Source organism: Phascolarctos cinereus, unplaced genomic scaffold, assembly GCF_003287225.1.
Source record: "Phascolarctos cinereus isolate Bilbo 61053 unplaced genomic scaffold, phaCin_HiC Scaffold_7;HRSCAF=346, whole genome shotgun sequence".
Classification (NCBI taxonomy): Eukaryota; Metazoa; Chordata; class Mammalia; order Diprotodontia; family Phascolarctidae; genus Phascolarctos; species Phascolarctos cinereus.
The window spans coordinates 150,490,631-150,503,848 of NW_027556180.1; the positions used below are offsets into that span (position 1 = coordinate 150,490,631).

General features: G+C 38.8%; 1 protein-coding gene and 1 long non-coding RNA gene across 3 annotated transcripts in view; one reads left to right on the top strand and one right to left on the bottom strand.

Moving 5' to 3' along the window:
* FARP1 (FERM, ARH/RhoGEF and pleckstrin domain protein 1) overlaps positions 1-13,218 on the top strand; it is a 338,317-nt gene that overhangs the window by 312,527 nt on the left and 12,572 nt on the right. For both annotated transcript variants that reach the window (XM_020963963.2, XM_020963962.2), the window contains exons 19-24: positions 466-596; positions 6,278-6,346; positions 6,741-6,830; positions 9,840-9,922; positions 10,009-10,121; positions 11,242-11,405. In XM_020963963.2, coding sequence (XP_020819622.1) covers positions 466-596; positions 6,278-6,346; positions 6,741-6,830; positions 9,840-9,922; positions 10,009-10,121; positions 11,242-11,405 — 650 coding nt within the window. The remainder of the gene's footprint in view (positions 1-465; positions 597-6,277; positions 6,347-6,740; positions 6,831-9,839; positions 9,923-10,008; positions 10,122-11,241; positions 11,406-13,218) is intronic.
* Positions 430-1,632, bottom strand: LOC144454764 (uncharacterized). The gene is made up of 2 exons (XR_013483285.1): positions 1,104-1,632; positions 430-624 (listed from the first exon to the last, which is right to left on the bottom strand). It is a non-coding gene; the product is annotated as an uncharacterized LOC144454764 (long non-coding RNA).

A 13,218-nucleotide genomic window follows, 5' to 3' on the forward strand; every position in this document is an offset into this window, starting at 1 on the left:
TGATCTCTCCAGTCCCTTCTAAATTCAGAGAGGCTATATTCAGAATGACCACGAGGTGATGAATTTTTCAGTTACGATAACTTTCAAAGATCTTTTTTATCCTAGTGACAGAATCTATAAGCACGTTCATTTGGTCCTTTCTGTTTACTGCCTGCCACAAGGTTACTGTATTTGAAGGCCAATTGTACCCCATAGAACTAAGAGTAAAGGGATTGTTTATATGTGTCAAATGCTGTTGGGAAACCTAAGCAAAGTGAGCTAGCACTGGAAGTAAATCACTACGTTTTTATTATGCTGGTGTCTCTGAGGGAAGTAATGCTGTTTAAACCTTAGGAAGATGGTTTCTGACATCGTCATCCTAGAGGGTTTTATCCTGAAGCTTGAACTGGAGAAGAGGGAAAAAACCCAATAGCCCCCATGTCTCTCATAAACACTTAGAGCTTTCTTTCCTTTTTATTTTATCAGCTGCGCTGGCGGAGATTACAGAAATGGTGGCGCAGCTCCATGGCACCATGATAAAGATGGAGAATTTCCAGAAGCTACATGAACTCAAGAAAGATCTGATTGGCATTGACGATCTTGTCATCCCAGGACGGGTAAGTAGGATAGGTCAACGTGTGGTACCTAGGAGCAAAGCAAAAGGTGAGATCCACTTGCTTTCATGTTAAATCAGTTTGGGTCTAAAAAGCAATTAGGCGGTTAGTCGGTGCAGTGGATAGAGCATTGGACTTGGAGTCAGGAAAACCAGAGTTCAGATCCAGCCTTAGACAGTGCCAGATCTCTTCACCTGCCTCCGTCCTCATCTGTAAAATGGGGATAATAATAGCATCTGCCTCATTAGGTTGCTGTGAGAATCAAATGAGGTCACATTTTGCAAACCTTAAAATTCTAAATTAGCCTGCCTCCGAGATACTGTGGGTTTGGTTCCAGACCACCACAATAAAGCAAATATTGCAATAAAGTGAGTCACGTGAATTTTTTGGTTTCCCAGTGCACATAAAAGTTATGTTTATACTATAATCTGTTAAGTGTGCAAAAGAATTATATCTAAAAACATAATGCATATAACAATTAAAATACTTTACTGTTAAAAAAATGCTAACCATCATCTGTGCTTTCAGTGAGTCGTAATCTTTTTGCTGGTAGAGGATCTTGCCTCATTGTTGATGGCGGCTGAGTGATCAGGCTGATGTTTGCTGTAGGTTAGGGTGGCTAGGGCAATTTCTTAAAATAAAACAACAAAAAAGTTTACCGCATCACTTGACTCTTCCTTTCCTTTGAACATTTAAAGGCCATTGTAGAGTTAGTAATTGGCCTAATTTAGTATTGTTGTGCCTCAGAGAATGAGGAGGCCTGCAGAGAGGATGAGAGATAGAAGACAGAGATTCAGGGGAATAGCCAGGTCGGTAGAGCAGCCAGAATACACATTTATTGATTAAGTTGCCTTCTTATATGGATACAGTTTATGGCACCTTAAAATAATTACAATAATAACATCAAAAATCATGGGTCACAGATCACCATGACAGGTAAAATAATAATGACAAAATCTGAACTGTTGCCAGAATTACCAAAATGGCACCTGTAGACTTGCTTGACACAGGCTTGCCACAAACCTTCAATTTGTTTAAAAAAAAAAAAAAGAAAAGAAAAGAAAAAAATGCATTATTTGTGAAGCATAATAAAACAAGGTATGCGTGTATAAATGCTCTCTTATTAAGCCCCAGTGGCAAACTGTCTCCCCTCTAGGGTTTTTCCTTTTACCCCTAACATGTTTAGGAAAATGCTGTGAAGATGTGATGCACTTGGCACACAGTAGATCCTTGTACTTAATACATTTAATAAATATTGATTGATTGATTGATTGATGCCATGAATTGAGTTTACAGAGAATCAAATCATAGCAGCCCTTTAATTCTTACCTAAATGGTTTGCTTTTCTCCTAAGGGTGTCATTTTTTTCCCCTTCCCTCAGAAGCTGCTCAGCAGTCAAATGCCAGCTCATGGTTCTGGGAATGAGGCAAGCTCATTTATGTCATTTTGCAATCGTCCACCCAGAATCCTCTGGCAGCCCAGAGTTACATGGTGACATCTTTGAATGAAGCAAAGCCTGTTATAGAGATGCATTTATTCCAAGGCAAAGAGAATCACCAACTTAAAGGGGAAATCACAAACTTATTATATAGACTTTAAAAAAAAAACACTTGCTTTCTAAAATACAGTCCTTCTATAGGAGCTATTGTGGCACTGTGCCAAACTTGTCAGAATGGTACCTTAAGTATCAAAAACAGATGAAGAGAGAGATAGTGTTTCAGACTGGATCCAGAAAACCTAGCATAAAGTCAGGCTTGTAACACTAGTGCTGTGACCTGTGGCAGGCCGTAATACTGAAACTTTGAGTTTCCACATCTATAAAGTGGGGATAATATACTAGCACAGAGTTGTTGTAAGAATCAAATTAGATTGTTTATTGTCAAGTTCTTTGCACACTTTAAAGAGCTTTGTAAATGAAAATAGTTACAAATGCACCTGTTTATACAGGATTGATTGGATGTTGAGAATTATTATGGGATCACCAATTTCCTGATCCCTACATGTTAACTCCATGGATATAAATCTACCCTTTTTTGTGCAGTGCTTTGGTCTTATATGAGAGAGGTACACTGGAAACCTTAAATTATCTAATACAGGAAAGATCAATTGACCTTCCAAGGTTGGAATCTTTGGTTTCAGGAAGCCTGGGTATTTCAGACATGAGAATCATAAAACAGTTCCTTTCAGTTGGAAGCATGTTGGAATAGTTATATATGGAAAGAGGTGGGGGGAAATTAAAGTTAGTATTCGTCTCTGCCATGCAGGAGTAGAAACTACTTAATCCTTTAAGCATTTAGTGTCATATTTGGTTCATGTGGATGCTAGGGAAACTATTGTGAAGTAGCCTGTAATCATCTTGAGAACTCAATTTTCTCTGGATAAATTTGTCTATTAAAGCAAGTGACTAAAAAGTTTTCCACGGGAAATTATTATAAACAAATTTTCTTTGATCTCCAACATGTATAATTGGAAAGGTATTTTTTTTATCCATGTGAGTATATGGCTATAATTTTGTTGGGTCTACCCGATAGTTAGTTGGAAATCTGAATAAAGATCAAGGCCCTAGGTTCGTGTTGCAGAATTGCTGTATCACTGTGTTTTTTTATTTATCCAGTTGACATGACTCATTCATTTTCTGAACTCCTATCTGAAGAGAATGAAACATTTGTGCCTATTAGTCAACAGGAAGGTTCTCTAATGGGTGACTTTAATTCTGCAAGGTTGAATGAACCATTTAAAAATGATTTGAAGGGACTGATGTGGGGCAGAAGGGATCTGATACGTTAGTTTATAAACAGAATTGAAAATTTGTTATTTGAGGGTAGAAAAAGCTTTAAAACTGCTCACAGTCATACTAACCTATTTTTCCATTTATAATCTATTTCCTAAAATGATTTGTAGCACAGCTGTGCCATATGTCCCCTATGGGGACATTGTTTGTACCCACTGCTCAGCAGGATTCAGATTGGGACAGTATTCCTGCCTGGCAGATAGACCTTTCTTAGTACATGGTAACTTAGAATTATAGCCAGAAGCTCAACATGTATTAATACATCATGAACATAAAGTGGAGTTGGTAGCTAGTTTCCTCCCTGACTGAATTTCTGGTTCAAGAGAAAGGTGATTCTCCTGCCTGCCTCCTTCCTCTTTTTCCTGAAGAAAAAGAAGGCAGAAACTGAAAAGGAGAACCTGGTGTAATGAACTATTTATTATTTTGACTTCTAAGCCTTGGCACTCTAGAAGAGAAGGAACCCAAGTTTAAAGATGCTGTGTACCTGTATCCTTCCCCTTTCTATGGTTAACAGCGTCTTGACAGAGACTTTTGTTGAAGGCGGTATGGCTGTAAATAGCCCACAGATAACACAAAAGAAACTTAATAGCTGGTGAAACAACCTGACACAATAGGATGGACTTCTTCGGCTCCTAGTTAATACATTTAGTATATTCCTGTTTGATGCTTTGTTGTATGAAACCTTCCCTCCCTCCCTTTGAATTGGTTTGCTATAATAAGTATTATCTCCCATCTCTGTCTCCATAAGATTGAACTTTGTTCTCACTTATCTGTAGGCTCCAGGGGCTGGGGGGGGGAAATGACTTCTCTTTTTTCTTTCTTTAATCATTTACAGCGTTAAATGCAACACTCCTGTCTTTCCACGTTCGGTTTTGTCAGAAGCATCTGCTGGAAATGTATCCCCATTTAAATAGATGGTTAGCTATTTCTCTGTCATCAAAACTCAGTTCTAACATCATTTCCTCAAATAACAACAGGGATATGTCATGGTCTTCTTGTGTCCTTCATGGAAGGATATTCAAGTGTTTCCCAAATGTTATTTTACTGATCTTCAAAATATACCACTTCAATTGATAAATTGCTTCCCAGCCAGAAGCAATCTCTCCACTGCCCCTGAACTTTTATAGCCTGCATGACACACCTCTCTTAGGCACTTGTCATGTCCTACTTTGTATGATGGTTATTTTTGTATGGTTTATTTTTCCTACCAGATTGAAAGATCCTTGGAGAGGGTCTTTTGCCTCTTTATATTTTGCTTTGCACAGAGAAGAGGTTTTGTTGATTTTGTTGGTTGTTCAAGTAAAAAACATTTGGAACCATATTAGCTTGAATATAGGTCACTTTTTGACCCTAAATCTGGCTTGGAATGTGGGCACTAGATGGGTATAAACTGAAAATATTTGTTTCCTTTTCTGAAAGATCTTATTTTAGGTTTGTGACCTGTATTCTGGGTGGAAGACTATATTCAGATAAGTATTTGTTGGGGGCGGGGGAGACCTATTATTTCTGTGGAAGTTTCTGTGTGGAAACTCCCTTCATCAATGCAGATTGTCATCTCGTATTTTATACTCTTAGAGAGTTACTTAGGGCACTGAGAACGTTAAGTGACTTGCCCAGGGTGACATAGCTATTCTGTGCTAAAGGCAGTACTTAAACCCAGGTCTTCCTGACTCCAAGACTGGCCTTCTCTCCTTTGTGCCACATTACCTATTTGGATCAGTATAGTAATGAAATTCATCTTTCCTAAAAGCACACTTAAGTCCAAGAAAGTTGGAATAGTTTGTGCAAGGATATGTTGAGTCTGAAGAATCAGTTATTTATTGGACATGTATTAAGTGCACAATACTTACTAATACATGTATTAGGTGCACAACAGTATACTAGGGATTGTGAGGGTACTGTGGATAAAACATGGCACCTTCCCTCGAGGAACCTACAGTCTGAAAAAGCAACAGGACAACTTGTTCTTTGCTGATTTGTCTAATGTGCAGTTTTATTTTATAGGACCTGCAGGTCTACCACATTAGACAACCCCGCTTTAGATAAGCAACAGTGTGATATGGATAAGAAATGAGACATCAGCAGAGTAAGATAGCATATATGCCAACTACAGCCATATTAGAATAACAAGACTTTGTTCTTTGTATTGTCTTGTAAACACCTGTCAATAAACAGATACAAAAATGGACATAGAATAACATGGAATATTAGTATTTTTCTTCTCTTGTTGAAATTGGAGAATCTGCATGACGTGGTATAAAGATTATGGAATTTACTATTACAAATGTTGCAGCTGTTAACAGCTGGTAAGTTACCTTGGCAGGTCAGTTATTCTCTATAGATCTCAGTCTCTTCATATGGAAATTGAGCACTTTGGACTCGATGTCTCTTCCATCCCCAGATCCTGTTATCTCGTATGATTTCTCCTCAATTAGCATGTGAATCATTTGAATTTGTTGTTGTTCAGTTGTTTGAGTCATGTCCAACTTGGTGTGACCCTTTTGGGGGTTTTCTTGACAGAGTTCTTGAATGGTTTGCCATTTCCTTCTCCAAAGCTTATTGCTCTATTTGGCTTAATTGATTATTTGTTAAATTTCTAATTTGAGAAAAATGAATAAAATTCCTTTTACAAGGGGAGATAGAATACAAATTGCAGTAAGTAGTCCCATGGATAGATAGGTTCCTCTCAGAGAGGCACACGGGATGTCTCACCCTTTGTCCTTTCTGTAACATCTCTCTTCGTGAAGAGCACTGAAGTCTGCACCATGGTTCCGATCCTTTCTGAACACTCCATCCAGGAATAAAGGGCAGTGTTCTTTCCAAGTCAAGGATCTTGGCATTAACTCAGCTTGAGAATCTATCAGAAGGCACTCATGACTTGCTTCTTCCACAGGAATTCATTCGCCTGGGCAGCCTCAGTAAGCTGTCTGGAAAAGGGCTACAGCAGCGTATGTTTTTCTTGGTAAGTAAAGACAGCTATTTTGCACTTACTGTATACTTAAATGAAACCTAGTACCAGGGAATAAAATGGCATTGAGTTGGGTCATAAGGGAACTGGGAAGCAAAAAGGTAGTGATAACTCAGGCTCGAGGTCTACAGGTTAATGAAATGATATGAATCCATTTATAAACTTGGACTGCCTTTTTGATTTAGGGATCATAGTGTCTTCTTTCCAGTGTAGAAACTCCCTTCATCAATTAAGACTGTCAACTCATATAACTTATAGCCTTAGAGAGTGGCTTTACCGTACTTTGGGGTTTATTGTTATTAGGATTCCATATTTGGGTTTATTTGTTATTATTGGTCTCTTCAAATAGAGTCACTTCAGTTTTAAATGATCCTCCTTACCCTCCTAGTTTAATGATGTCTTGCTGTACACAAGTAGAGGACTGACTGCCACCAATCAGTTCAAAGTTCATGGACAACTCCCACTCTATGGCATGACAGTAAGTATGCAGTGGGTTAGCAGAATGATTCCAGACCTGGCGGCCTTTTGCTTGTAGTAGCTGATGGATTGTAGGTCGGGGTAGAAAGAAGCATGGGTTGTTGACATTTGTGGGCAAAAACTTTGGAACGTTTATAAGTGTATCGCAGAGACCTTCTTTATATTAGAACCCCTGCCTTGGCCAAAAGACAGATGGTTTTCCAGATTCTCTCCATTTTCCTCTCTTTCTTCTAACAAATGGGTAGGTGTAAAGAATGCTTGCCTTTCAGTTCTTCTCAACAGTGACATTGGGGAAACTTGCTCTGCTCTGATGGACCTAAGAATAGAAATGAGTTCTTGGGGGGCTGGTGAGAAAGGAAGGTAATGATGGCTTAACTTGCTTAACCCAGAGTAGATGTTGGGAAATTGGAGGTATGGTTTTATTCATCTCCTCAAGACTGCAAGGGACTTGTGATTTCATCTGTGAGGGTTCTACTTCAACCACTACAGGTCATAGCCCAACCACATCTTCACATCCTGTGTCTTTTTGCCAGAGGAATGGATGCCTTTTCTGGTTCTCTTAACATTTCTTCTATATAATTACTGATGCAGTTCCCTTCAGCGGACCCAGAAAGCAATGCCATCTTTAGATCCTCTATCCACTGATTAGATCAGGGTTTCTTAAACTTTTTTGTGTCATAGATGCCTTGGGCAGTCCAATGAAACCTCTGAATCCCTTCTCAGAATACTGTTTTTAAAATGCATAAAATACATAGGATTACAAAGGAAACCAATTGAATGGAAATGTAGTTATCACACTATTTAAAAAGCAAGCTCACAGTCCCCAGGTTAAGACCTCCTTGATAAGATCTTGCTTAGTGAGCTGGAATTAGTTTTTCCCCACCTCTCGAGTATCTTCCCAGTATTAATCCAAAAAGCATGCTGATGAATTGATCCTTGCCTCACTTACACACCTTCCCTCAACACTGCTTTTTCTTTCAGCTATAAGTGATTGGTCCCTTCTCAGATATTCTTCTAGCACTTTGTCTGGTTCTTTCCTTTGACCATATTATAGTCTGCCTTTTATTATATTTATTTGTGGACAGGTAAAAGAACATCATAGGTTCTGTGAAGTCAAAGCACTGCATTGTTCTCCATCTTCATTTCCACATTACCTGAGCATGATGTTGGTTGAATTGATTGTTGGCACAGCCCTGATATGTACATTGGCACTGTTGTGTTCATGGTTGAATCTCCCAAGTTTAGCAGAGATGTTAGTTTTCTGTGTGGTAAAAAAAACTACTTCTTTTGCTGTGTCTGTGCTTGAATGGAAGAGTTAAGCTTTTGTGTATGTTTGTATAATAGCTGTGGGTATTCCAAGTATATTTATTTAAAGTCTCAGACTGAGTGAAGGTAGAGGAATTACCTATGTGATTGATGATCCATTCCCCTTATCCATTTTATTATTCTGGTTTTCAATATTCATTCTTCATCCTTGGGATTCCCAGCTTAAAGTTATAGGATCACAAACTCTCACAGTTCAAAGGGACCTAAAGGCTGTTCAGTCCACATCATATCTGAACAGTAGTGTACTCTACAACATTCCACATAGATATTCATCTGAATTTCTCCTGGAAGACCTCTGGTGAAGGGGATCCTCTTGAGTCAGCCCATTCCAGGTATGGGCAGCTCTAATTGTTAATATTTTTCTTTACATCTTTACATCTAAATCTTACTGTTTTTCCTCTTTTGGAAAAAAAAGTTTTGCTTTTTATTCTGAACTTAACATCAAATAAAATGGACGTCATAGCTGTCCGTAGCTATATAAAAAATGAGAAGTTGATGATCTTCATTATGTACACTTCAGTTTTCTTTTTAAGCTAATAGATCGAACTGTAACTTTCAAACTAACTGTTCTACTTGTCTGCATTTCTTTCTGACCTAAATTTGACTATTTTCTGTTGAATTTTCTAAAAAGATGCCTCAATGATCCCCTTTTTTGGCTTTCCTATCCCCCTTCTTGCTCCCACCCTCCCGTTAGAAAAAAAAAAGGAAAAAAAAAAGCCCTTGCAACAAATGTGCATAATCAAGGGAATCAGATTCCCTTGATTTTAGCTGAGTCCATAATATATATCTTAAAGCATCTTGAGTCCATTACCTTTTCATCAAGAAGTGGCAAGAATTCTTCATCATTAGTTCTCTAGAATCATGGTTATCCATTGCATGGATCGGAGTTCTCAGGTCTTCCAAAGCTGACTTGTTTTTTGTGGGGTTTTTTGTGGGGTTTTTCCCATGATTTCTTATGGCACAAGAAATTCCTTTACATTCATTTGCAAAATCAGTTTAGCTACTTTTCAGTAGAGGGGCACTCCACTGGTTTCCCATTCTTTGCCATTAGAAAAATAGCTACTATCAATGTTGTACATATAGGTCTTTTTCTTGTTGCTCCGACCTCTTTAGGACAAGGTATGCACATTTCAGGGACTTATGTGACATCGTTCCAGTTTGCTTTCCAAAATGGCTAGACCAGTTCACCCAGCGATTCACTGAACCAAGACTTTGCGTTTATCTCCAGCTCGTTTCCATCATACTGGGCTCAGTCCATTTTTCTAGTCATTTGAGAGCTTTTTGGTTTCTGACTTAGTCATCCAACATGTTAGCTTCTCTTCCTAACTTATCATCTTCACGCTTGATGAGCCTGCCATCTATACCTTCATCTAAGTCACTGATAAAAAAGATAGAAGATTCTTGGGGCATTCTACTAAAGACTTCCCTCTAAAATGACATTAACCCATAAATGATCACTCTTTGGGCTCAAACATTCAACACAGTTTTAACTCCACAAACCATTCTAAGGTCTAGCCCATATGTCCATGAGAATATTCTGAGACTTCTGTATTTACACCCTTAAATTCAGGGGATGACTTGAATGATATATTTAGTTATTGTTTAAAAAGAAATTGACTTTTACTCCCTTCCTCAGCAGTTTTCTCTATCTAGTAACAGTCTGCTGTAAACTTGTATCTTACAGATAGAAGAAAGTGAAGAAGAGTGGGGTGTTCCTCATTGTCTTACACTTTGCGGTCAACATCAGTCCATTATTGTTGCAGCAAGGTAACTCAGTGAAGTAGCCTCTTACCTGTTGTTTTTTCTGTCATCTTCCTTGGGTCTGAAAATGAAATGTAAATTTCTATCTCCAGTTCTCGGATGGAGATGGAAAAGTGGATCGAGGACATACAGATGGCGATTGATCTAGCAGAAAAAAGCAGTGGCCCCACCCCTGAATTACTAGCAAGTAGTCCACCTGAAAATAGTAAGTATGGGGTGAGATGCAAACTTTACCCAATGTTCTCAATCAACCCCTGGCCCAAGATTAATTAGGGGAAAATAATTGTGATATGAAGGAAAATTAATAGTTTTTAAATCTCATTTCTGGCCATCTTATATGCCTGTGATATACTTTAGTATGTATGTTGGGAAATCAGGTATCCTAATAGTCAACTCATTAGAATTGTAAAGAGGGGAAGAATGTATTTGCAGGGGGAGAAGACTAAAATGATTTAGAACTTTTTATTGCTGTTTTTTGTTTTTACATTGCCTTAATTTCTCAACATATATGTAACCCTAACATACCCGAGAACTATTACTTATTAACAAAGAATGATTTCAGAAAAACTAACATAACCATCAACCAAGCTTGATATTATATGCCATATTCCCTATATATCAATGGTGTCTAATTCAAATAGAAATGGAGACGACTAAATTGCACATAAGGATCCCTGGGCTGATTTGTGCTGCACTTAGAAGTGTTTCAGGTCACATGCATGCTTGACACCTCTTCCATTCATAGTCCTCCACTTCTGTTTAGAAAAGGAGGAAGGGGAGGATGGTACATTCTCATCTGTTCTTTGGGAATAAGCTTGGGTATAACCTTACTACTTACATAATGAGGCAGTGGGTTAGAAAGAGCACTGGATCGATGAATCGGAAGACCTGAATTCAAATTCCGGCTCTGTTCCCTTAAGCAAATCATCAGCCCTATAGGCCTTAACTGCCTCCTTTGTAAAATGAAGGGCTTGAACAAAATGGTTTCTAAGGACCCCTCTCTCCAGCTTTAAATCCACACTCTCTGCCACCTATTTGGGGAAGGAAAGAAGGAAACCCAAAAGCCAGAGGGAGCACCAGAAGCCTCAGGTGTAAATGGAGTCCTTCAAAGTAAAAAAAGAAAGATGATTCATGGAAAATAAGTGAATGTTTCTGGTTCGGATAATGACAATTATTCTGTTTTAGACATCTGAAAGTGCATCATACTGTAGGTTGACAAACTGTCTCCAGAGAGCTCCAATGTATTTTATAAATCTTGGTAATGATAACAAGGAAAAATTGTGTATGTTTGCAAGAAGAGATGCTTTTTTACCTGCATTCCACAGAGTCCCCTGATGACGCCACAGCAGACCAAGAATCAGAGGATGACCTCAGTGCCTCCCGCACCTCTCTTGAGCGGCAGTCTCCCCACCGGGGCAACACTATGGTTCATGTCTGCTGGCACCGAAATACTAGCGTCTCTATGATCGACTTCAGCATTGCTGTGGAGGTATCTACCTGGGCCACCCAACTAGTGACTGCCTCCCAGGAACAGTACTTCCTTTTGGTCTAAGGCTAGCCTACCTTGAGCTTTTTTGCCAAGCTGAAACATGTTTCCCACCACTACCATTAGGGGTCCAGCTGTGTTCTGCCATTTTGAGTAATAGTCAAGCCTTGAAAATTAGAGTTTCCCTGTTGGGACCTGATGGGCTATTGCAATATTATCTGTGCTTGTGGAGTCTTCATCTATTTTTATCTAAACCCTAGGGTTGGTAAAATAGGGAAAAATGAATCTGAACTGAGAACAACCAAAGAAAACCTCATATAAAATTTTTCTATTACTGAGCACAGCGTATACATTCCCTCATACCTGGGAAAAAACAAAAGGGAATCATTGCTGTCTTGATAGGTGCAGACCTGTCTCTTGATTTTAATTCTTCTTTCTATATCAATAATCACTTTTCCTTTTTTTTTTTTTATTAAAGATGTCTCTTTGTGTGTTCAGTCCATTATGGCCTTTTCTTTACATGTGATTTGTATTCTGTCATTTCGTTCCTTAAATGGTGCAACTAAAATCTTGGCCACAGGCTAAACCAATTTCACAGCAGGTGCTCAGAATCAAGAATGGTTGGGGTGGGTGGCTTGCTGGCTCACTAGGAGTGAAATATTTGAAGAAAGGCATTTGAAATACTAAGAAAGCTTACTTTTAGGCATCTGGTGCCTTTCATGATAGTCTTTATTTAAATATGGAGATGGTGGTGCAATACTTTATAGAAACCGTGATTTTTTTTTAAAGATGCACTTATTTTTCCTCAAAATGATAGCAATAGGCAAGATACCTTTGAGCAGAAAGCTACCTCGGGGTAACAGTTCTTACCCTTTTCAAGATGATGTACTTTTAACATTGCAGCAGTTCACAGACCCCCAAATGAGAGCTGTGCTACTAATATTTGCTGATATAGACAATACATGACAGAAAGCTACTACTCAGCAATGCTTTTAAATGGATTCATTAATTATAGCATGATCTACATACATTTGAAATATTTTGAAATAGATCGAAACATATGTGAGACAGTCTTATGAAGGAATATTTGCCTATATTGCCCTGTGTAATTTATTAGAGCTAAAGAATGATACTGGCAACTAGATGGCACAATGGATAAAATGCCAGTCCTGGAGTCAAGAAGACTCCTTTCTCTGAGTTCAGTGCCTGCCTCAGAGACTTACTAGCTGTGTGACTCTGGGCAAGTCCTGTTTAACCCCCATTTGCCTCAGTTTTCTCATCTGTAAAAATGAGCTAGAGAAGGAACTGGCAGACCACTCCAGTTATCTCCACCAAGAAAACCCCAAATGGGATCACAGAGAGTCAGACGTGACTGAAATACAACTGAATAACAAAAAGAGTGGTTAGGGGCAGCTAGGTGGTGCAGTGGATAGAGCACCAGCCATGGATTCAGGAGGACCTGAGTTCAAATCCAGCCTCAGACACATAACACTTTACTAGCTGTGTGACCCTGGGCAAGTCACTTAACCCCATTGCCTAGCCAAAAAAAAAAAAGAGTGGTCAAAACCATCCTACTTTGTGTTTATTTGGATCAGAGGACCCACAAATAGCAACTGCTGTTGGTAATAGTTTCATTGCCCTCTCCGGGGATCCTAAGCCCATAGGCTGGGAACTCCTGCATTAACAAACTCTTTAGAAGGAAGTATCTCCAGGCCTAATCTTGGTAGGGGGAAAAGGAAAATTGTTATATTGCCCTGTGCCTCAGAGGCATAGGGACTGGACCCTTTTATTGTTATTTATTATGATTTATTATATA